This window comes from Galeopterus variegatus, unplaced genomic scaffold, assembly GCF_000696425.1.
Source record: "Galeopterus variegatus unplaced genomic scaffold, G_variegatus-3.0.2 Scaffold154, whole genome shotgun sequence".
In the NCBI taxonomy this organism is placed as follows: Eukaryota; Metazoa; Chordata; class Mammalia; order Dermoptera; family Cynocephalidae; genus Galeopterus; species Galeopterus variegatus.
The window spans coordinates 144,298-167,146 of record NW_007726265.1 but is presented as its reverse complement, the minus strand read 5'-3'; the positions used below and the strand labels follow the sequence as shown (position 1 = coordinate 167,146).

General features: G+C 42.2%; 3 protein-coding genes across 12 annotated transcripts in view; 2 read left to right on the top strand and 1 right to left on the bottom strand.

Moving 5' to 3' along the window:
• Positions 1–12,005, bottom strand: part of UBAP2L (ubiquitin associated protein 2-like) — a 43,175-nt gene extending 31,170 nt beyond the window's left edge. For 3 of the 9 annotated variants that reach the window (XM_008592489.1, XM_008592466.1, XM_008592485.1), the window contains exons 1-5: positions 11,878–12,005; positions 7,588–7,717; positions 6,152–6,229; positions 5,057–5,167; positions 394–595 (exon numbers count right to left, since the gene is read on the bottom strand). In XM_008592489.1, the coding sequence (XP_008590711.1) occupies positions 394–595; positions 5,057–5,167; positions 6,152–6,229; positions 7,588–7,677 (481 nt within the window). In that variant the 5' untranslated portion in view covers positions 7,678–7,717; positions 11,878–12,005. Of the gene's footprint in view, positions 1–393; positions 596–5,056; positions 5,168–6,151; positions 6,230–7,587; positions 8,700–11,877 lie in introns of those variants that run through there. The other 6 variants (XM_008592509.1, XM_008592516.1, XM_008592473.1 and 3 more) reach the window with 6 other exon arrangements.
• Positions 12,006–12,056: 51 nt separating this feature from the next.
• On the top strand, positions 12,057–19,995 carry LOC103608001 (chromosome unknown open reading frame, human C1orf43). 2 transcript variants are annotated; one of them, XM_008592452.1, is made up of 7 exons: positions 12,057–12,499; positions 12,900–13,001; positions 16,261–16,378; positions 16,589–16,642; positions 17,280–17,446; positions 17,534–17,592; positions 19,041–19,995. In XM_008592452.1, the coding sequence occupies exons 1-7, from the start codon at positions 12,434–12,436 to the stop codon at positions 19,234–19,236; spliced, it is 762 nt and encodes a 253-aa protein (XP_008590674.1). In that variant the 5' UTR covers positions 12,057–12,433; the 3' UTR covers positions 19,237–19,995. The 2 variants fall into 2 exon arrangements, with proteins under 2 accessions (XP_008590674.1, XP_008590680.1); XM_008592458.1 differs by lacking the exon at positions 12,900–13,001.
• A 910-nt stretch (positions 19,996–20,905) lies between these two features.
• Positions 20,906–22,849, top strand: part of LOC103607992 (chromosome unknown open reading frame, human C1orf189) — a 4,766-nt gene continuing 2,822 nt past the window's right edge. The window contains 1 exon segment of the mRNA XM_008592440.1: positions 20,906–20,947. Within this exon segment, the coding sequence (XP_008590662.1) occupies positions 20,906–20,947 (42 nt within the window).

Genomic DNA, 22,849 nt, shown 5'->3' with positions numbered 1-22,849 from the left:
AAAAAAAAAAAAAAAAAAAAAAAAAAAAAAAAAAGCCACCACAGATGGCCAGAGCAGAGTCAATTGATATATACAAATGTAGAAATGATATGTAATATAGTGTCAGGGAGACAAAAAAACAAATTAGAGAAAATGAGGTAGAAGGATGGAACATGAGGGTGACTAGGTAAATGGTGATGAGCCACAAAAGAGAGCTATAAGTCAAATAACTTTACAAATGACTACAGGATAATTTTATGCCAAGCTGGTGGCTGTTGCCAGAAAAGGCTACTTGCAAGAGATGCCAAGATCTCAGAAGAGATGATGGCGAGAAAAGCAAAAGGGTGATATAATGGTTCCTGGGTCCCGCCTAGCAGGGCCCTGACACATCCCTGGAGTCTAGACATTACTGACCCACAGTTGGTTTTGATAAAGCCCCATGCATACACTCTCGTCCACGGCTGGCACCTCGCCCCCGTCTTGGTGGCCCACCACGTCGCCGACTATAGTCTCTGTCCCGGTCTCGACTTTCTTTGCCTTCCTCATTGGATTCCATCTGGCCACCATCCTTCTGTCCCGAGACTCCCTTCTTCTTCCCGACCATCTCCCAGGAATGCTAAAGAGGATAGAGCATTCATGTCCAATCAATATAGAATGCTATCAGAACACAGAGATGTAAGCTAGAACAACTGATTGATTTAACCACTCTCCTCTCAGCATCTATGTCTAAGATGCTTCCATTAGTTTACTTCTCTGTTTAAATGGAGGGTACAGACAGAAATCCAAAACAAACTTTATACCTATCACTGCCAATATTAAAGTCCTTTTTGTAGGGGAGGTGCTTATAGGTAATGGATAGTAGAGATTACTTCCAAAAGGATTACCAAGTTCTCTATCCAATTCAGTCACTCAGCATGTTAGTCAAAGGACCTAGTTAATGGTCCCTATCTTTCAAGTGGTTTCCTGGGCTGGAAAAATTAATTCCCTTTGGATTCAGTGACTCAATTCTTTATAATCTTATTCTCATCAAATAAAGCAAAAAAGAAAACTCAAAGTTTCTAAAAGTTACCCATGAATTCAGGACGAATGAGCAGCATTTGGTTCTTGTGCATATTCTCTAATCAAGCGACCCATAAATGCAGAAGAAAACACACACACACACACATTCTCTCTCTCTCTCTCTCTCTCTCTCTCTCTCTCTCTCTCTCTCTCTCTCTCTCTCACTTACTTCATTTAAAAGATGACCAAACAGAAGTTGCAGCCCTGGCCCTGAGACATACTGATTAAAGGAATGCTTCCATCCAGGTTTTACCCTTCTCCCTATGCTTCCTAAACTGATATAATCCTATTTAACTTTCCCCAAAGCAGAATATATATCTATGATACTTCCAAATTGTCGGAGGGAAAATTTGGGGTAAGGAAAGTAAACTAAATGCCCTTGTAAAACACTCACTCCTTAGGAAAATAAGCTTTATAAATTTAAAGTTTTAAAAACATGCACACCTTGATCTACACATTATTTTTGCAGAGATCTGTACAAACAAAAGTTCCAGGACAAACACCGAGAGTATCAGATCTTTACTATCTTAGTTACCATCTAACTCAATCAACTATGTCCCTGTTGCTCAATGACACCTGCCTAACATCTCATAACTTTCTAGAACATGGACCAGGTATTAGTAATATAAAATTGTTATTAATTTTCTCGATTGATAATAGTATTATGGCATGTAGAAGAGTGTCCTTCTTCAAGAAAAGCATGTTGGGGCTGGCCCGTGGCTCACTCGGGAGAGTGCAGTGTTGAGAACACCAAGGCCCCGGGTTCGGATCCCACATAGGGATGGCCGATTTGCTCGCTGGCTGAGCATGGTGCTGACAACACCAAGTCAAGGGTTAAGATCCCCTTACCGGTCATCTTTTTAAAAAAGAAAAAAAGAAAAGCATGTTGGGGCTGGCCCGTGGCTCACTCGGGAGAGTGCAGTGTTGAGAACACCAAGGCCCCGGGTTCGGATCCCACATAGGGATGGCCGATTTGCTCGCTGGCTGAGCATGGTGCTGACAACACCAAGTCAAGGGTTAAGATCCCCTTACCGGTCATCTTTTTAAAAAAGAAAAAAAGAAAAGCATGTTGAAGAATTTAGGAAATAAGGTATTATGAGATCTACAGCTTGGGCCAGCCCGTGGCTCACTCGGGAGAGTGCGGTGCTGATAACACCAAGCCAAGGGTTGAAATCCCCTTACCGGTCATCTTAAAAAAAAAAAAAAAAAGATATCTACAACTTATTTCCAGATAATTACAAGTGTCCATGGATGGATAAATGAATAAAACAAATAAAAAAAAATACATACAGTGGAATACTATTCTGCCTTAAAAAAGATGAAATTTTGACTCTTGCCACAATATGGATGAACATTAAGCTAAGTGAAATAAGTCAAACACAAAAGGACAAATACTGCATGATTCCACTTACACGAGGTACCTAAAACAGGCAAATTCATAAAAACAGAAAATAGAAGAGGTTACTAGGGGTTGGGGGGAAGGAGAGATGGGGAGTTATTATTTAACAGGTACAGAATTCTTGTTTAGGATGATGATGAACAATTTCTGGAAATGGATAGTGTTCACAGTTGCACACATTGTGAATGCCACTGAATTACACACTTAAAGATGGTTAAAATGGTAAATCTTATCTACATTTCATCACAACAAAAAGCTTTCAAGTTAAAAAAAAGGAAATTTAAAATTATTATAAAAGTGTATCTACATATTCTAAAGAGTCAACAATACATAGCTTACTAAAGCAGTAATTTTTAAATAGATGAAGTAGCCACCTAGGACTCAGGAGTTGCTTGCTGCCTACTCTTCCAACCCAAGCTCATTCCACATTACAGTTGGTAAATCATTTTATGCTCACAGTAGCTTCAATTCATAAGGTATAATAACCCTGTTGCTAAATCTGCACCAGAGGGCCGAGCCCGTGGCGCACTCGGGAGAGTGCAGCGCTGGGAGTGAAGCGACGCTCCCGCCGCGGGTTCGGATCCTATATAAGAATGGCCGGTGCGCTCACTGGCTGAGCACGGTGTGGGTGACACCACACCAAGGGTTGCGATCCCCTTACCGGTCACGAAAAAGACAATAAATAAATAAATAAATCTGCACCAGAAACTCTCACAACTAGACTCAAAACAGTTAGCTTTTAGAATTTACACTAGCATGTCTCAAAACCTGGCAAATTTCAGGAATCCGTCACCTTTCTCCCTCCCCTGTGTACACATCAGCTACTGGCACCAGATGGGTTCTATAAGGAAAAAGAATTGCTATGATCTTCCCAAAGGTCCTGCCAGTTTTCTGATATGATCTCACCTACACAAATACATCCAGCATCCCTGGCAGTTGACTTTGCTTCCCACTGATTTCATGAGTAGCTGGTTTATTTGTGGCATTAGCCTACATTGTCCAGCTTGTTTTCTCTCTTTTTTTTTTTTTTTGTCTTTTTGTCTTTTTTCATGTCCGGCAATGGATTGCAACCCTCAGTGTCGCGCCCGTACCGGACTGGGACCGGCAACGGGATCGCAACCCTCGGTGCTGCACCTGCACCTCGCTCAGCCAGTGAGCCGGAACCGGTCTGTATGTGGGATCTGAACCCTCGGCGGGAGCACCGCCGCGCTCCCAAGCGGCGCACTGTAGCAGTGCGCCACCGGGCCGGCCCCTTGTTTTCTCTTTCGATACTGTGGAAAGTCAGACTTATAGCACTAGACAAAAGATGTTAGAAGGTGAGACAAAATGTGACTTGTGCAAAAAAAATATTCAGACTTTTAAAAAAGCCAAAAATCTTGAGACAATTATTCTAGAGTAAACCCAAAATGAACCAAAGGCACTCTTCATTGTCCAGGAAGTGAATTTTCAAATAAGGTCAAAACTAACTAAACTTTTTTTGGGGGAAGGGGGTGGTTATACATAGAACTACACTTTTGAAGGAAAAAAATCCACAAATTTAAATTCAGTGATTTAAAAAATGTTTTCTACTATTATTTCCCATTGTCTCAAGGAAACTGACCAACTTTTAACATTTAGCTGAGGTGAGTCACACTGTAACATCAGAAAGTTGATATCTCTAAAGGATGAACTCTGGTACCTATCAGAATGAAAGACCAAGTAAATGAAAATGATTTCAAAATGATACACTGCACATTTTTAAAAAAATAAAGTTTTCGGGCCAAGCCCGTGGCACACTTGGGAGGGTGCGGCACTGGGAGCACGGCGGCGCTCCCGCCGTGGGTTCGGATCCTATATAGGTATGACCGGTGCGCTCACAGCACTCACTGGCTGAGCGTGGTGCGGCCAGTCTCAAAAAGGACAAAAAATAAATAAATAAAGTTTTCTAGTAACAGTAGCACTACAGGACGATTCCAAAAGTTAATAAGGGAGTGTCCCTGTTCTTAAGAGCCTTACAATCTGGTACAAAGACAAATAAAAAAACAGAATTCTAAGTGGGAAGGACACGAAGAGGTGAATACAACTTGTCTAAATTCTAGGGCAAGAGGTCCTCCAGCCCCTTGAGGGTTGGTCATAAGCTGTAAAGTAGGCTGTAAAGCTAGTTTCTCTGCTTCCTTAACAGAAATAAGTTAAGGCAATAAGATGGTATTGTGTGCTGTGAAGCTGATATCAGTGGGAATGTCCTGAATTCAGAACCAAATATAGTTTGTGACTTTGTTCAACAGCAATAAAAAAGCAGAAATATTCGATGATTAGTAAGACTATCAAATAGCACCTCTAATTCAGATTAACTGAAGCCTTGAAAACAGACACGAGCCTGGAATGAACAATTTATTCTAGACCAAGTAGAAAAAACTGATTTCACCTGTTTTCTTCTATGACTATTAGTCCCACGAAGATGTATTTATAGATAAATTTTTAGTACTTGCAACAGCCAGCAATCTCCAAGAAAGTTCCCTACTCTACTTGGAGAATAAGGTACTCTGCTTTAAGGTGAGTTACCCCACTTGCTATTTTTAGAATACTTCTGACCTCCCAACCTGGGACCCATGTTCTAGAACACTTTATTAGCACTCATACCGTGTCTGGGTTTCCTTCCAGCAGAACATTGATGGCTCTGTTGACATCTCCATTGCAGTCATGCAAAGCAATCACACATTCATCCTGGTTCTTGCCTGTGATATCAATCAACTGAAAGAGAAAGATCAGCAACCATCATGAACAACCCTGTACTCCCCACAAAAGGAAGAAGTTAGGTGAAGGGAGAAGACACCAGCCAAATTTGAAACCACGCTTAAAAAGCAAAATATGTAGGCCGGTCTGTGGCTCACTTGGTAGAGTGCGGTGCTGATAGCACCAGGGCCACGGGTTTGGATCCTATATAGGGATGGCCGGTTTGCTCACTGGCTGAGCGTGGTGCTGACAACACCAAGCCAAGGGTTGAGATCCCCTTACCGGTCATCTTTAAAATAAAAAGCAAAATATGTAGAATTTTGGCAATCTGTTTTCAAAAGCAAAATACTAACACCTGTGGTTTAAGGATGGGTCAAAAGTATTTACAAGAGGGCTGGCCTGGTGGCGCAATGCTATAGTGCGCCGCTTGGGAGCACGGCAGTGCTCCTGCCGAGGGTTCGGATCCCACATACAGACCGGTTCCCGCTCACTGGCTGAGCGAGGTGTGGGGGCAACACCGAGGGTTGCAATCCCGTTGCCGGTCCCGGTCCGGTACGGGCGTGACACTGAGGGTTGCGATCCGTTGCCGGACACGAAAAAAGACAAAAAGGAAAAAAAAAAAAAAGTATTTACAAGAAAATAAAACAATTAAGCATCAAATAGATAATCAAATCCTGAAACATAGGCTTCAGCATACCATGAATTTCCACATTCCCTAGATCCACAACCATTCAAAGTTGCTATAAAACGGCATCAACAAAATCATTCAATAAACAAGAGGTTAAAATTAATTTAAAACATCTCTGAGCAAAGTATCTATCCAAAGGGTTATAATAAATCAGACACTAAAAGCACTTATTTTTCAGCCTAACCTATTTGACTTCAGGTCACAATTCTTTTTATATCTACAGTAGAAAGTATCCTGGTGGGCACCTATATTTATTTATGCTTTAATCCTGATATCTTTTCCCATAGCTTACAGCAAATTAGTGGTATACTCACTTGTTTCACCTTCTCTTCAAAGTCAGCATCATTATGGTCCGAAATCATCTGTGCAAGTCGAATTTGTTCTGCAGTGGCCTAGGAATTCAGATGAGATCAAGAAAGGATAATCAAGAGGCAACAGTTTGGAGAAATAAGAGGGACCTAGGTAGTCAATCTCCACCCTCCCCACCACCCCAGTTTCCTTTTCCTTGTTACAAATGATGAAATAATAAAACACCATTTAAGAGGCTTAAATCAGCAAAATACAAAAAACAAAGTAAAGCTGTTACTATTTCACTTTACAGTCCCAGAAAGAGCAGGGAGCTTTTCACCAATGTTGATAGTTAAAGGGGCTTTCCTGGAATCATAGCACCACTTTAAAACATGTGCCCCTTAATTCACATTAGAATATTTGCAAAGTCATGTGTAAACCCTGTCTTTATTTCTGTAATTACCAATGCCATCTTCTTATTCCCAAGGCTGAGAATAAAGTTTAGTATGAGGATAGCCTCTACATATCTTTTGCGTATCTAGCATATATTAAGATACCAGGAATTTTACTACCCCAATTGAGATTTAGTATTAAAATTTTACTAGAAATTTACTTGGAAATAGAAGTGAAAAAATGCATAAAGGGTAAGTCCCAGAATCTTACCTAGTCAATTACATGACCATAGGCAAATGTAACTAATTCATTTATATTAGTTATCAACCAACACCAAACTGGTTATGGAAAACAGACTGTATCTAAATCAAACTTAATACCTAAGAGGTTAATTGACTCCTTAAAATTTAAAACTGAGAAATGCTGTAAGGTGTCTCATTTGTTAATTTTGAATGAACATAATGAAGATACCAGCTCCACATGAGAAAAGAAAATTCAGGTACGGCCAACATGATACCAGAGAAGATGATAAAAGACAAGTCAGGGAAAAGAGAAACAAAGGAGAAAGTCTAGAAGGGGAAAGGTGTCGAGATAAAGGTTGGCTAGAGAAATGTCAAGGTGGAAGGTCTAGGAAATAAGAAATGTACTGTTAAAATGGCTCAGATGAGAAGGGAAATGCTATCTTAGAGATATAAGTCACAGGACCCATAATACGGCACTCAGCCTCATAACGCATTATTAAAGAACAAAAAAGTAGGCATTCTGCATAACAGCATGTCCTTAACAGATCAAGCCCTAAGTAAAAAAAGAGCCAAGGACTAGAAAACAAGAAAAAGGAACCTAAAGCTGGCCGGAGAGCTCAGTTGTTTAGAGTGCAGTGTTGATAACACCAAGGTCAAGGGTTTGGATCCCTGTCCCAGCCAGCCGCAAAAATAAATAGATAAATAAGCAAACAAATAAATAAGGAGCCTAAATCAACAATCCAAAGCACAGAATGATGCTATATTGTATGGAAACCATTATCAATTAGCAATGCTACCCATGGATCCATATCCCCTGGGTTCTTTACCTGTGGTCGCTGCTTGTGCTGTGTCTGGTTTTGGTTTTGAGGTTGTTCCCAGTTTCCCCGGGCTCGGTTAGTGCCCACCGACGTCATCATTTACAGTATATACAAATAACAGTATTTACAAGGTAGAATACTGAAAGATTAGGGAAAAAAAAGTTTAGGTGTTAAATGTAGGCAAAATGTGTTTTTAACCTCTCTTTCAACAGCACCTTTACCACCACTTTCATTTCTTCAAAGAACAAACCAAGATTTGCCTATTCTTGATACATATTGTTTGATAAATTACCTAAGGAACCATGGCTGTTAATCTACTATAACAAAAAATGTCTATAGCTTTGTAATGTTTAGCTATCTTGATAGTAGGCAAAACAATGTTAATAATCAAAAGCCTTCTATATATGTGCAAGTATCTGAAGTCCCTTTGACAGAAGGAAAGATAATCAGCAAAGCCTGGAAACAAAAGCCTTCCAGGAAAGGGATTAGTCTATACTCCAAAGAAATGACAATTTAAAAAATACTATATTCAATATACCTAAGAAAACAGCCTTACCTGCCTTACAACTGTTTTACATTAAGTTGCATGTGACCTCCACTGTTTGGGAAAGGACAATTTCAAGTCTAGCCTCTTTCTCCCTCAAGTTTCATCTCTCAGCATGCTATGGATTGTTTTGTTTTTTTTAACCATAACCTTCAACACAGCATATATTAGCCCCAGTGACTTTGTCCAGAATCTCAGTTCTCTGAATAATTCCACCACCCTGCTTTTACAGCTGTTCTGTTGGTCTTCTCTACATTTTCAAGAAACCAGAATTGCAATTACACTCCACCACTCACCTTGATATACAGGGAATCCCAAATTTGTCTCAAACCAAACGCATCTAGTACAAAGTTTTATTTGGAAGAAAGATTCTAGGAAATCATTTTAAACTTGAGAAATTAACGCCACCAAGATGACTTAGTTGAGTCCTTAAAGAGACACACAGTACACTAGAAAGGCCCTTCCCAAAACCAGAACATAGTTTTTGTTGTAAGACTTCAAACAAGCAAGGATTCTACTGAATTCAAGTTCTCATCATTCATACTTTCATTTATAAGGCAACCACAGCTGCTGCATTTAGTAAACAAAGAAAATATTCATCAAATAATGGAGTGATCAAAATAAGGTTATTTTGCAGTTTTATTCCCTTCTAAAGAGGACAAGCATAAATCTTTCTTTTCTATATTTAATTTTTTTGTTAATGAAACTTTATACAGGGTAATTCTAGACTGCCCAGAAGACATAGCTGGATTAGAGGAAGAAGCAGGGAAAGCTTCTAAAGAAATATGCAAGGATTAACTATTAGGGAAGTGAATTTCATCTGTTTCTTGGATGTCACAAAGAAAGCTGACTTCCCTGTGGATAAATTCTTCACCAACTTACGTCAAAAAGTTGCATAGGTCCTTATTTTTTGATGTGGTCATTAAGAATTAAGAGTTCTACATTATCACCAAGGAAGATTTTTTAAGGCAGCTTCAGGGCTAGTTTTGAACCATTACCTCTTCCCTCCACACTCATGTGCACACAAAGGCCTGTAAATATTTCAAGCTAGTACAGGATTACTTGCTACACAGTAATCCATTTTCCCAGACTGGCATTATGGTCAAGTTTCAACACTTAATTTACCAAAAAAAATCCAAGTGTTGTTTAACCAAGTACCCCTGAATCCAACCAAATCAACATGAGGAAAAAAATCAAGTTAACACTAGAGGAAAACTATTGTTTTAAAATTGGCCCTAAGATGAAGTTTCTAATACAGAGTAGTCATTTCCAATCCAACCCTGCAACTTACAAATATTGACTGCTTTCTACTCAACATGTGATATTTGTGAGAATGAGTTATACTGTAAATATAAACTGCATGACTAGCTATACACACAACTACATATGCTGTACCAGTCACATATAAATATATTTTATTTTATTATTATTATTTTTTTAAAAGATGACCGGTAAGGGGATCTTAACCCTTGACTTGGTGTTGTCAGCACCACGCTCACCCAGTGAGCTAACCGGCCATCCCTATATGGGATCCGAACCCGTGGCCTTGGTGTTATCAGCACCGCACTCTCCCGAGTGAGCCACGGGCCGGCCCAGATATAAATATATTTTAAAAGTGATCTTGAAAGACACATAATCAGGAAAGAAAAACACTCTTGCTATTAACATTTCCCTCTTAAAGAGCTTTGAAATGTGTGACTAAAAGAATTTTACTACCTAGGTAGCAACAACATTGAGCAACAGGACAAAAGTAAGTGATCTGAGGTGGAGCACTTGAGGGCACAGAATTAGTAGCCTTTCAGTAGCAAGCAGAGACACAAACCCAGAGTTATCACAGTGGAGGTGAGGAATCTTGTTACTCTTTTTTAGAAAATAAAAATAGTTAAGGGAAATGGGATAAGAAGTATTGGAGACCAAGGAAATAGTGTGAGAGCAAATAAATAAGGGTTTCATTTTTTTGAAAACCAGCTACTTAAAAAAATAGCCAGAGAAATTTTACTGAAAAAAATAAGCAACAAGTATTTATTGAGTGTCTACTATGTGTCCAATACTTCAGGAAATACAAAAGCAATATGATTTGGTTGCTGCCCTCAGGGAGCTTACAATCTAATTTGAGACACAATTCAGAAAACTCTGAAGCTGGACTGGGCAGGTAACGCTTGCTACCCCTAACAAAGCCAAGTAATTTCCCTAGATGCTTTGTTTAAATGACGACCCCTGTATCCCCTTCCCCACCACCGTGAATCTATTAAGAGTACTTCCCAGTTAGGACACACTTAGCAAGGAGGGGCTTTAAAAATAAAAACCAAAACGGTACATTTTTAGGCCTTTCAGCACCAGTTTACATGCCAGCAATACTTCCCATTCACAACGGCAACATCGTGGGGATAGTCTAATCTTTAAGAATAATGGCGTGGGATTTCAAGGCAGTATTATCAACCCATACACAGCCACAATGTTTTCTTTAGTAACTCTGGTTGACACCAACCCCCATCACCTCCCAGAAAGTCACATTAGGTATCCCCAAAGCAGGATATGGGGATGTGGAAGGTGAATGAAGAAGAGATAAAAAAAAAAAGGATTTCTCCACTTAATAATCATGGAGAGTGAAAGGCAAAAACGTTAACAATAACAACAAAAACGCCTGTTACTGTGGTGTTTTTCTTCCTACAACATCCTACACCAGAGGTGGCTACATGTCAAGTATGGTGGAAAAGGAGGAGTCTCCTGTTTGTGACATCAGTTTCCAAAGCAATTTAGGGGTTGTCCATAAGGTGAAGGGTCTGAAGAAATTTGGAATTCCTATCCCATTATGAAAAGAGTGAACAAATACCTCAGTGCTCTAGTGACGTCCCCTAGTCGTAACACACCCTACGGCGGCCTCCATGTCCAGCTTTCCAAATAACATCATAATTGTTTGGGGTACCCAAAACTACAGTATAGACAAGAGGAAGCTAAACACAGCAGCAAAAACATATTCCAAGAGCCGGGTCAGTGAGAAAGAAGAAAGAATAATAAGAGGAGCTCACAAAGAGGCTAGAAACGGAGAGGGGACGGAAGCCCACGCGTGGAGGATGGGAAGCTCAGCGCCACATCGGGAGCCCACGGGGCCAATCGCCTCGCTACCTCCCACCCGGAACAAATTAATCCTCCGCACTCCAAACTGAGGGCCACATGGGGGAGTTTGGGGCAGTTCCACCCCATTGCCCTCCTTCCCCCACCCCCCACCACCCCCAAAGCCAGGCCGGATCTGGATCAGAGGAGGCAGGCTGAGGGTTGGAAAGGGAGGAGGCCCTCTCCTTCGCCACCGGCACAGGCCAGGGTAGGGAGAGGGCCCTACTACAGAGGGCCCAGGCCTCGCTCGCTCGCGCTCTTTCTCGCTCTCCCCGCTCAGGCTCTAGCCGCATGCCCCCCCTCCGGCTGTCCCAAGCCCCGCCCCGGCCACGCTCCCAAATCGAGGCCCCGGCTCTGGCGCGGCCCACTAGGCCGCGAACCCAACCATAAACAAACCCTCCGGCGGCCGACTGCTGGGGGGGGGACTCCAGGGCTCGCCTGACTGGGTGGGGGTGTACAATGGGGAAACATACAGTGCGGGGGGGCCTACCGAGGGAGGAGGATACGGAGGGGGTAGGGGAGAAAGGAGGGAGGGTAGAAGGGGGATCGCGGATTTAAAGGGGCCGCGGACAATACCCGGCCCCGCCGCGCTGCCGCTGCCGCCGCCGCCGCCGCCAACGCCGCTGCGCTCCCAACTTTACCTCAGTCTCCTCCACACTGACACCCCGGGCCGCGCCGCCCCTGTCACGTGATATAAGATTCCCTCCTCCCCACCCCCCTCCCTCCTTTTCCCTCTCGCGCTCGTTCTCGCGCCTTCCCCCTCCCACTTGCCTTCCTGCGTCCCCCAGCACGTGATGCGAACAGGGACGCGCACGCAAGCGTGCGCGTGCCGCCTCGCCACGAGACACCTCACTCCGGCTCCGCCCGCCTTCTTCACGGCGGCTCTGCCTCCGCCACGTGACGCACGGGTGGCCTCCGCTTCCTTTCACTGGCGTAGTTCGGCGACTCTGCACGCGCCACTCCCGGGTGCCATTGCCGGCCTGAGTCACGTGTTGGGGGGAAGCGGGAAGGCGACGTTCTCTTTTTGTAGCCCCCTTATCCGCCATGTTTTCAGGCCGGGTCTGGCTTGGTCCTTTCCCGTAAGGAAATGGCCGGGGAATTCCAGAGAACCCAGGCGCCATTGCTTCGGCGGAGCCTGGACTGAGGAGGAAGGGCAGCGGGGTAAACCCGAGCGGTTCTGCTCAGGGTAGGGAGGCCATGGCGTCCGGCAGTAACTGGCTGTCCGGGGTGAATGTCGTGCTGGTGATGGCCTACGGGAGCCTGGTGAGGAGATCCCCCACCCCGTTCCTGCTGTCGTGTCTGACCCAATGGAGACCCTCCTGTTGCGCTCTTCCCTCTCTTCATCTTTCACTTACCTGTGGTTTTTCTGGGCCTAGACTCCTATTTCAGGAGTACCTGGGAGCTTTAAGTTGCCGACCCGGACCGACCTGCCCCTGGATGACAACCCTCTCTCTCAACCCTGGGACACAGACCCCCACCACTACTTACCACTACTGGCTTCCCTAGATCCACCTCCATCTTTGATGGCCTTGCTTTGCCCCAAGTTTTACTCCGAAGTGTCCTGGAGAGCCCGAATCTGAGGATTTGGAATAAAGGCATGCCTTTTTTTTTTTTAACTGTACTTTTATTAAAGGTTCTTTATTTTTCATATCTTTTTGGACAGGTGTTTGTACTGCTATTTATTTTTGTGAAGAGGCAAATCATGCGCTTTGCAATGAAATCTCGGAGGGGACCTCATGTCCCTGTGGGACACAATGCCCCCAAGGTAGGTCCTTAGAGCATGAAATAAACCTGGTTCTCCAGCTTTTTAAAGGACAAGAATGAGATTTCCTCTGCCTTTAGAGATTACCTTGATTCCCGTGTTTCGTTGTCCAATTATCTTCGTACTTATTAAGTTCAGCAGTAGCTGCCAGCCTTGGGATTTGGCTTACCTGCTTACTGCTGTGGCACAGCATGTAGCTTACCCAGGAACTTCAGTTTTTGCATCTGCGGGGTGAAGAGCTTCGATTGAAGTTCCCAACTCTGTCTTAAGATGTTTCCCAGTACATCTTAAATTACCCAGTGTTTTTTGTTTGATTTTGTCTTAGGATGGGGTTGGAGTGGTTACAGTTAGCCCCAGAGCAATGAGAACTTTGCAGACTTATCATAGCCCCATAAATCATCTAGTTCCCCCATTCGTGTTACAAACAAGCCCAAGAAAAGGAAGCAACTTACCGAGGACGTATAGAAAGTGAATAACCTAATGGTTTCTTAACATTTGTCTATACTCTGTCCTTAGGTGATTATCTGCCTTTCCTTGGCTTTAAGTATCTACAGATGAAATTTTATCTCTATCCCAAACTTCTTTCCTGTTTTTCATACTTAGACATCCAACTACCTACCTGACATTTCCATTTAGATTTCTAACAGGCATCTCAAACTTAACATGTCTAAATCAGAACTTTTGATGTCCCACTGCCAATCCCGTCCAGCTGCTTCATCTTCACTTCTCAGTAAAAGACACCTGCTTCCCTTTCCTCCTTTTTTATGGTTCTCCCTCTATCACTGAGATCCAGTTCCATCAGTTAAATTTCCCACCTTTGCACATGCTATTACAGTGACCTGGAATGGTCTTCACTTGGCTAGCTCATTCATTCTTTAGATCTTAGCTTAAATGTTACTTCCTCAAAAGAGGAAATGTTTATTACTTATTTTAAAGTAAGTACCCCGTCTCTTTATTTTCTCATAGTATCCTGATTTGTTTCTTCATAGCATTTACCATAATTTTTCTTTTATTTTCATCTGTTTGTTTGTTACAAGCTTCTCTAGACTGTAAGTTTCAAGAATGCACACACCATACCCATTTTGTTCACCAGAAAGCCAGGACCTACATAAAATAGGTACTCAATAATTTGTTGAATGAAAAGCAGGTTAGTGGGAGAGCTAGAACTAGTACTTGATTCTCTCAATTCCTAGAGCAGTATTCTTTTATTAACCAGTGCTTTTAACTCTTCCCCTCCTTGTTCTTAGGTGACATATTAGGTGAAAAGGCTCAAGAAGGATGTCACGGCATGAACCCTCAACAGTACTCCTTCCACCTGCCTCTCATGAGAGGGACATAGGGTTGGTGTCCAGTACATCATTAGCCAGTCAAATCTTTGGCTATTTAGAGGCTCACTGGACTACATGAGATCAAGATTCTCTTAGCTTTAAAAAAATTCTCTTATCTAAATTCTCATCCATTGCTGGTGGAAGTATAAATTAGTAAAACCACTTTGGAAAATAAATGGGTGTTATCTGGTAATATTGCACATGTACCTAATCCATGGCCCAGCAGTTCCACTCTTACCATCAAGAAATTTTTGCCAATGTGTACCAAGTGATATTTACGAAAATATACATAGCAGCATTGTTTGCAGTATTTAAAAAAGAAACCGTTAACACAAATGTCCACTTTAAAATAGATAAATACCAAGGGTTTGGATCCCCTTACTGGCCAGCTGCAAAAAAATAATAAGATTTTTAAAATAAAATGGATATATAGTGATATGTTCTAGAATATTACAAGGAGTGAAAATAAACTGAAGGTCAGTATGTGGACACAAATGAATCTCAAAAACATACTCAGTGAAAAAAGCCAAAAGAATATGTACCATATGATACCATTCTATTTATATGAGATTCTAGAACAGGCAGAACTATAGAAGAGAGCACATCATGGAGCTATGTGGGGAGATTGACTTTAAAGTAGTATGAGGGGACATTCTGGGGTGATGGAAATATTCTTTATCTTGACTGAGGTATATGTAAATTCGATCTCAATAAGGTTTACTTAAAAACAGTTTGGAGAAATTTATAAAATATTTTTCCATTTGTGGTGAAGAATAAGAGGTCTGTTGACAAATTAAGGTTTGGGGTAGGGCATCAATCAAGGATTAACGCACAGGACATTGGTAGCATTCCATTTTATAAACTGGATATTGGATACTGGTGTTAACTATATTCTGTGTATTATATATTTCACAGTGGAAGTTTTCTAAAAAGTTACAACAAAATATTTCCTGAGTGTCTGGCAACCGTTTTAGGTCAGAGAAATGGATATGAAACGTAATAGTGGTTGCTTCTGGTTAAGTGATGGGTGTACCTTTAGTACCTTTTTTTTTTTTTTTTTTTTAAAAAGATGACCGGTAAGGGGATCTTAACCCTCGACTTGGTGTTGTTAGCACCACACTCACCCAGTGAGCAAACCGGCCATCCCTATATGGGATCCGAACCTGAGGCCTTGGTGTTATCAGCACCACACTCTCCCGAGTGAGCCACGGGCCGGCCCCCTTTAGTACCTTTTTGTTTTGTTTTGGTTTTTGGCTTTTTTTGGTGGCTGGCTGGTACTTTTTAAAATTATGCCATGGATGAGAATTACCTACTTTATAAATTAGGGGGCCTTAAATAAATAAATATAAATAAAAATTAAATATGCTTTAATTTTCTTTAAAGTGGCCTCTAGAAGTTTTATTGTCCACCAGTTAGGATAGTCCCCAAATTATTAAAGACTATATACAGGCCTCCTCCTCACCAAATTTTATTAGAGTAGATTATGACTTCCAGTTGGTGTCTGCTTTTTCTCAACTCAAGAAGTTCTTTATAACACCTAACCAAGATTCTTCTAAGTCCAATTTAAAGTCAAATAATTTTGATGCTAAGAGCTGGCCTGTTAACTTAGCTGGTTAGAGAATGGTGCTGATAACATCAAGGTCCAAGGGGTTGGTCCCTGTACCGGCCAGCCACCAGAAAAGAAAAATAATATTGATGCTGTAGAGCTTGAAGGAATTCAGGCAAGTTAAAATATCTAGAGATAATACAGCTTGGAGAGGTTATTAGAGAACCCAAGCTTTATCCTTGTGTCTTATCTGACAATTTCATTAAATACATGAGCATTTTCTCTGCTTCTCTTGTCTTAGTTGTTCATGTGCTCTGCCCTATTTCTAGATTGGTGGGAAGCAGAGTGCAGGTTAAGTGATTGTGTATTCTTTTCTCTCTGTGAACAGGACTTGAAAGAGGAGATTGATATTCGACTATCCAGGGTTCAGGATATCAAGTATGAACCCCAGCTTCTTGCAGATGATGATGCTAGATTGCTACAGCTCGAAACCCAGGGCAATCAAAGTATGTGGCAAGCTCTTGGAGGGTGCTTCAGTGAGGAGTCCCACCAGCACAGAATGCCTTTGCTCTCAAGTGTTGTCAACAGTTGTGCAAAACCTCACTCATTCCTCAGTTATTGGATATGTACCAGATGCAGGGATGTAGCTTATCAGCCTGCTGGAGTTTAGGGACTCTTTTGAGGGTTATGCCTGAAACCAGTGTTTTTCTCAACAGGTTGCTACAACTATCTGTACAGGATGAAAGCTCTGGATGCCATTCGTGCCTCTGGTAAGGGCTACCCGACAGGATCTATTCTAGGATCCTGAAATCTCACCTAGGGAACAGAGCGATGAACTCATTTTATGTGTTAGGATTTGTCCTTTCTGCACATTCTTGACTAGTAGGAATTTCTTAGAGTTTTGAGAGTACTAGGTTACTCTTTTGCCTAAGGAAATGATGTAGGCAGGTCATTCTCAAAAAGTCTGGCGGGGTTTTTTTGTTTTTTTAAATTTCTCTCTTGAGACCTTTAGTTTCATTAATTGGATGGTGATAATTTGCTTGCTTTTCCCTAAAAGACAGGTGACATCTGCTTTTTCACTTTTTCTTGAATTTTTTCCATTCTCTGATCACTTGTCATATATGTTCTGTCTCTACCAAAACATAGTTTATATCATAAAGCCAGAATGGGTAAGTAAGACAGTAGAAAGGATGATGACACTGTTGTATCATTGGTATAGCTTACAGTTGTTTTGCCACCACCAAATGACCACTGAAGCACAGCTCTATACCTCTGATCTTCTTGATTCTGTTAGAATTTCCCTCCAGCTCAACTCACTCATTTCATTAGACCTATTTCTAAGTTTGGGAAGTTAACTAGAAAGACTAAAGAATGGGAGAAGGATATCATGTGCTGTTATCTCCTCAGAGATCCCATTTCATGCTGAAGGCCGGCATCCACGTTCCTTAATGGGAAAGAATTTCCGCTCCTACCTGCTAGATCTGCGAAACACTGGTTCTCCTTTCAAGGGTGTGCGCAAGTCCCTCATTGATACCCTATTGGATGGCTATGAGACAGCCCGCTATGGAACAGGGGTAAGCTGGATGGGCAATTTTTCTTTCAAGGGACTAAAGGGATATCCCAAACTGAGAGATCCTCACTGTTCCTTTCTCTTTCCTAAGGTCTTTGGCCAGAATGAGTACCTGCTCTATGAGGAGGCCCTGAGTGAACTGGCTACCGTGTGAGTTTGGAGGGCAACACGTCAAAGGGGGCTGGTTAGATAATACAGTAGTGATGGACTTTTCCCACAGTGAAATGATCTTTGTATAGCAATATGAACAAAATCAATAATACCACAAAAGCTGTCATGTTCTAGGCTATTAGAACTGCCTCTTGCTCACATTAGAAAGCAAATGCTACTATACAACCTAATAAGAGAAGCCTCTCCTACTTTCGTGTCCCATCTTTTTTTTTGTCCAGCCCAATAAAATGTCAGTTGATATAGCCTAGCAAAGAGAATAAAGTTTTTCAGCAGACAGAGATTCTGTCTGTTCCAGAGTCCCAGTGTCTTCCTTTTGTGATTTGGTGTGATGAAAGTAAGAATTAAATGCCACTCATTTTTATTACTACTTAAAACATTAGTAACCCTCTCTGAAACAAAGGGCATCACAGTAGAGGCAACTGTTGAGCATTTGTGTTCTAGGAGAGGAATCATGACTTTTGTTTGGGAATGCTTTAAGTATATACTAACATAGTTTTGTTATGTTGTTTATGGAAATGTTAAAGAAGGAAAGCCAATCTAGAATAAAAATATTAGTTACTAGCCATAAAAAGAATACATCTGTTTTCTGCTGTGTTGAATATGGCTCTTTTTCAAGAGGTAAGGGATATACTATCCTGTCTTCTCACTGTCCCTAAAAGTGAGTTACCTTGCTCCTAAAGACAAAAGGTCCATGCCGAGCCCGTGGCGCACTGGGGAGAGTGCGGCGCTGGGAGCACAGCAGCGCTCCCGCCGTGGGTTCGGATCCTATATAGGGATGACCAGTGCGCTCACAGCGTTCATTGGCTGAGCGCGGTGCGGCCGGTCTCAAAAAAGGACAAAAAAAAAAAAAAAAATCTGTCTTTTTGATTTCTAGTTTCCGGAAAGGTTTTATGAAATCTGACAAACTTAGGTTTGAGTCCCAGGTTTGTTACTTACTAGCTTTGTGACCTCATGCAAGTTATTGTTGGACCTTCAGTTTCCTAACCTGCAAAACATGGTGATATGACAGTATAGGAGATAATGGGGATGCTGGTAAATTAAGTACTGGTAAAGCACAAAGTATAATGTTCTAACATGTGGTAAGTACCCAATAGCTGCTTCTAGGCTTATTTTTTGGTATTTGGTTTTCAAGAGACTCCATTTGGACTGGCAGTATGTTAGCTGCATATACACATTAGGTGAATCGGGAGAGTTAAAGTTTTCTTTAAGCATAGTGAGATGAAGAAAAGCTTGAGCCAGAGGCAAGGACTCAGTAGGTAATCGGTTTCTCTGTTATTTCCAAGCTACCAAATAGGATTTTAGTAACTAGTTTACAAGATAAGACAGAGACCATTTGTGGCTACAGCTGTATTTATAGGATGGGATAAGCCCTGAATGTATCCACTAGTCCTCTTTCTCTCCATGACCTCCCCCCTCTGTATCTTCAGGGTCAAAGCACGAATTGGGAGCTCTCAGCGACAACACCAGTCAGCAGCCAAAGACCTAACTCAGTCCCCTGAAGTCTCCCCAACAACCATCCAGGTGACATACCTCCCCTCCAGTCAGAAGAGTAAACGTGCCAAGCACTTCCTCGAATTGAAGAGCTTTAAGGATAACTACAACACATTGGAGAGTACTCTGTGATGGAGCTGAAGGACTCTCACTGTGGACTGAGCCAGACAGACACAGTGTGCAAGACAGGCTGCTTGCTGGACAGCTCTCAGGACATCTGGCTCAGCAGGCCCAGACTGTTATCAGCTGAAGTTCCCATTGTGTCCAGAGTTCTTAGAGCTTGTGCCTAGAGGGTCATTCCCCAACCCTTTCTTATGGGCATTTTTAGAACATCAGCTAAGATTTTATTTTTCCCCAGTAGCACTCTTTTCTGGATTTCAATTTAGATGTTATTCTTCATGTTATGCCAGAGCTTCATTAAAAATCTCACTTGGTTTTGGCCATAGTTCTCTTGCCCTGTTCCAGGCTATTTAATCTCAAAGGTGAGACTTGGAGTGAGGTGTCTTCCATGTGTAACCCTTTGTATATGGCTGGATGGGAACTGTTTGGACATCTCAGTGTTGACTGATAAAAGAGGAACTGGTGGGGAGATTGGGTGAGGAAATGGGTGGTATGTGAAACTTACCCTGGTACTCCATTTAAACTGGGATGTGTTAAATCATTAACACAACTTTCCTGACTTGTAAAGATCTGCCCTTCCACTTTCATTCCATACTCTGTCGTGAATAAATCGTATAAAAAGGAATGTTCTGATACATGATATAATCTATTCCAGGGTAAGAGACAGCATGAAGAAGTGGTTTCCCCTAACAAGCCAATGCATTGGTTTGACTTTATAGTTATTTAATAAAAAGAAGTATTAAAAAATAAAGTACGTGATTTATTCCTTTACAGTTGTCTTTTTTTTTTTTTTCTTTTTTTTTTTTTTTCCTTTTTTCCTGTCCGGCAACAGATCGCAACCCTCAGTGTCACGCCCGCACCGGACCGGACCGGCAACGGGATCGCAACCCTCGGTGTTGCACCCGCACCTCACTCAGCCAGTGAGCGGGAACCGGTCTGTATGTGGGATCCGAACCCTCGGCGGGAGCGCCGCCGCACTCCCAAGCAGCGCCACGCTCCCAAGCGGCGCACTGTAGCAGTGCGCCACCGGGCCGGCCCTACAGTTGTCTTTTAATAAAAGAGGCATATGGTGCCAGCCCGTGGCTCACTCGGGAGAGTGCGGTGCTGATAACATCAAGGCCTTGGGTTCGGATCCTATATAGGGATGGCCAGTTAGCTCACTGGCTGAGCGTGGTGCTGACAACACCAAGTCAAGGGTTAAGATCCCCTTACTGGTCATCTTTTTTTTTAAAAAAAAAAAAGGCATATGACACCAAGGTGCACAGTTCGATACTTGTACCGGGCAGCCACACAAAAAGAAAATACAACAGGAATATGATAAGTTCTCTGGACCCTTCTAATAAGAGTATAGGGCATGAGGATTTACATCAAGGGAATTGGTGGGACTGTGTCTCTGTCCTGGACATAGGACCATGCAGATACTCTTAAGGACCCCAACAAGAAATCCTGAAATAGGGACTATATCCCTTGCTCATAGAATTGCCTGTGTTGCTAATAAAAGGCTGGACAACCAGGATTTAGGTCTCCAGGGCAACAGGCCAGGTGAGGAATCAACTCTTAGGCCCAGGGTCATTGTTGCAGGCGTAAATGTTGCTATGACTACTGAAACCTCGGTGACTGAACTAAACAGAAAGGTGAGCCTGCCCAGTCTTCTAAGACCATATCAAGCAAGTCTATAGACATGTCTGTGGAAAAGATGACAAAAGTAGAAGAGGTATGCAGAGTTGGAAGGAGGGGCTGGGGTTGAAGGAGTTTCCCTTGATGAGGTTTCCAGATCAATTTACCAGAAGTGCACCATTTACTGGGAAAAGCCATTGATAGAACAGAAGGATATAGTTAATAACAGGAGCGGGAGACTATGACACATAGTAGGTATTCAAATATGCGTTCCATCCCAACCCCTTGATGTTTTCTTTGATCCATTTTGAAAAGAGTAGAGCTTTCTTCTCCTCAGCTCCCTTAGAAATTGATAACTTCCTTTCAAAAGATAAAGGTCTATGTATCCCACTAGAATAGGGTACGGGAGTGAGGTTCTGTAGATGAAGGCAGATCCACAACTCCTTTTTCTCGCAGTTTTCAAAGGGCCATGGTTGACAGGTAATCTCTGCTTCCATCCCCTCCCCTTACCCTTTAGCTTGACCTTTCCACTCTCCTGTTCTCCCTGAGCCACCTCCCAACTCTGCTCCATCATGTTAAGGAGTTATCAAGAAGGAAAACATGTAACGAAGAGTGCTACTGGAACAAGAATTATTGAGAAGTAGTCTAATTTGAAGCTACTTCAAATTAGGGGCGATAAGCAGCCTTGTTCCCAAAGCAAGCAGAGATCAGCCTCCTAGTGCCCACTAGGTCAGGCTATATGGACTATGTGGTTATTGCCCCCTGCTTCCCATTCTCTGAAGGAAAATTGGAGCAAGTTTTTGTTGTTGTTGTTGTTGTTGTTTTAAGAATTCAAGTGTTTGTTGGCTAGGTTTGGGCTAATCGTGGTAGGATTTGCAGTAACTATTTGTTGAATGAGTGAATTAGAAGACTGAAAAGAATGTGCTGCATATCTGTTTCACCTGATGAGCTTCTTAAAAAACTGATGCTCAGGTTTTACTCCAGGAGATTCTGATTAAAATGGGTTGGAATAGGAGAACCTATTTTTAAGGTTTCACAGTTATCATATACAGAGCTAGAAAAGATGTGAGGAAACAAGAACGCAATGTTAGTAGGATTCTAGGTTGGTTCAGCCATTTTTATGAAGGCAGTTTAATGAAATTATCAACATTTAGGGGGCTGGCCGGTTAGCTCAGTTGGTTAGAGCAAGGTGTTATAACCCCAAGGTCAGGGGTTCAGATCCCTGGAATGGCCAGCCACCAAAAAGAAAAAAAAAAATGAACAAAATTTAAAATTCACACATCCTTTGAACTGGCAACTCCACTTCTAGGAATTTACCTTGTGTATATGTACTTGCAAAAGCACTAGAAGGCACACAAGAATGTTTATGACGGTGCTGGTGCTGATTATACTATGCACCTTTTAAACTGAATGAAGCAAATCTCTGCACTAATATGAATATATATATGAGGGTACTTCAGAAAGTTTGTGGAGGGGCCGGCCTGGTGGCGCACTGCTACAGTGCGCCGCTTTGGAGTGTGGTGGTGCTCCCGCCGAGGGTTCGGATCCCACATACAGACTGGTTCCCACTCACTGGCTGAGTGAGGTGCGGGCGCAACACCGAGGGTTGCGATCCCGTTGCTGGTCCGGTCCGGTGCGGGTGCGACACTGAGGGTTGCGATCCGTTGCCGGACATGAAAAAAAGACAAAAAGGGAAAAAAAAAAAGAAAGAAAGTTTGTGGAAAAATAGAATTTAAAGATAATATGAATCTTTCCTTGAACTTTTTTTTTTTTCATTTTTGTCTTTTTTCGTGACTGGTAATGACTGGTAACGGGATCGCAACCCTCGGTGTCACGCCCGCACCACGCTCAACCAGTGAGCGGACGGTCTCTATATGGGATCCGAACCCTAGTGGGGAGCGCCACCGCGCTCCCAAGCACTGCCCTCTACCGAGTGAGCCACCGGGCCGGCCCATTTCCTTGAACTTTTTTTTTTTTTTTTTTTTTTTTTTTTTTTTTTTTTTTTTTT

What these genes read in the sequence shown, in the direction of transcription:
- LOC103608001 (XM_008592452.1), top strand. Translation starts at nt 12,434, where the DNA reads ATGGCGTCCGGCAGTAACTGGCTGTCCGGGGTGAATGTCGTGCTGGTG. An exon ending in GGATGCCATTCGTGCCTCTG is followed by an intron (nt 16,643 to 17,279) that starts GTAAGGGCTACC and finishes TTATCTCCTCAG; the next exon opens with AGATCCCATTTCATGCTGAA. An exon ending in CTGAGTGAACTGGCTACCGT is followed by an intron (nt 17,593 to 19,040) that starts GTGAGTTTGGAG and finishes CTGTATCTTCAG; the next exon opens with GGTCAAAGCACGAATTGGGA.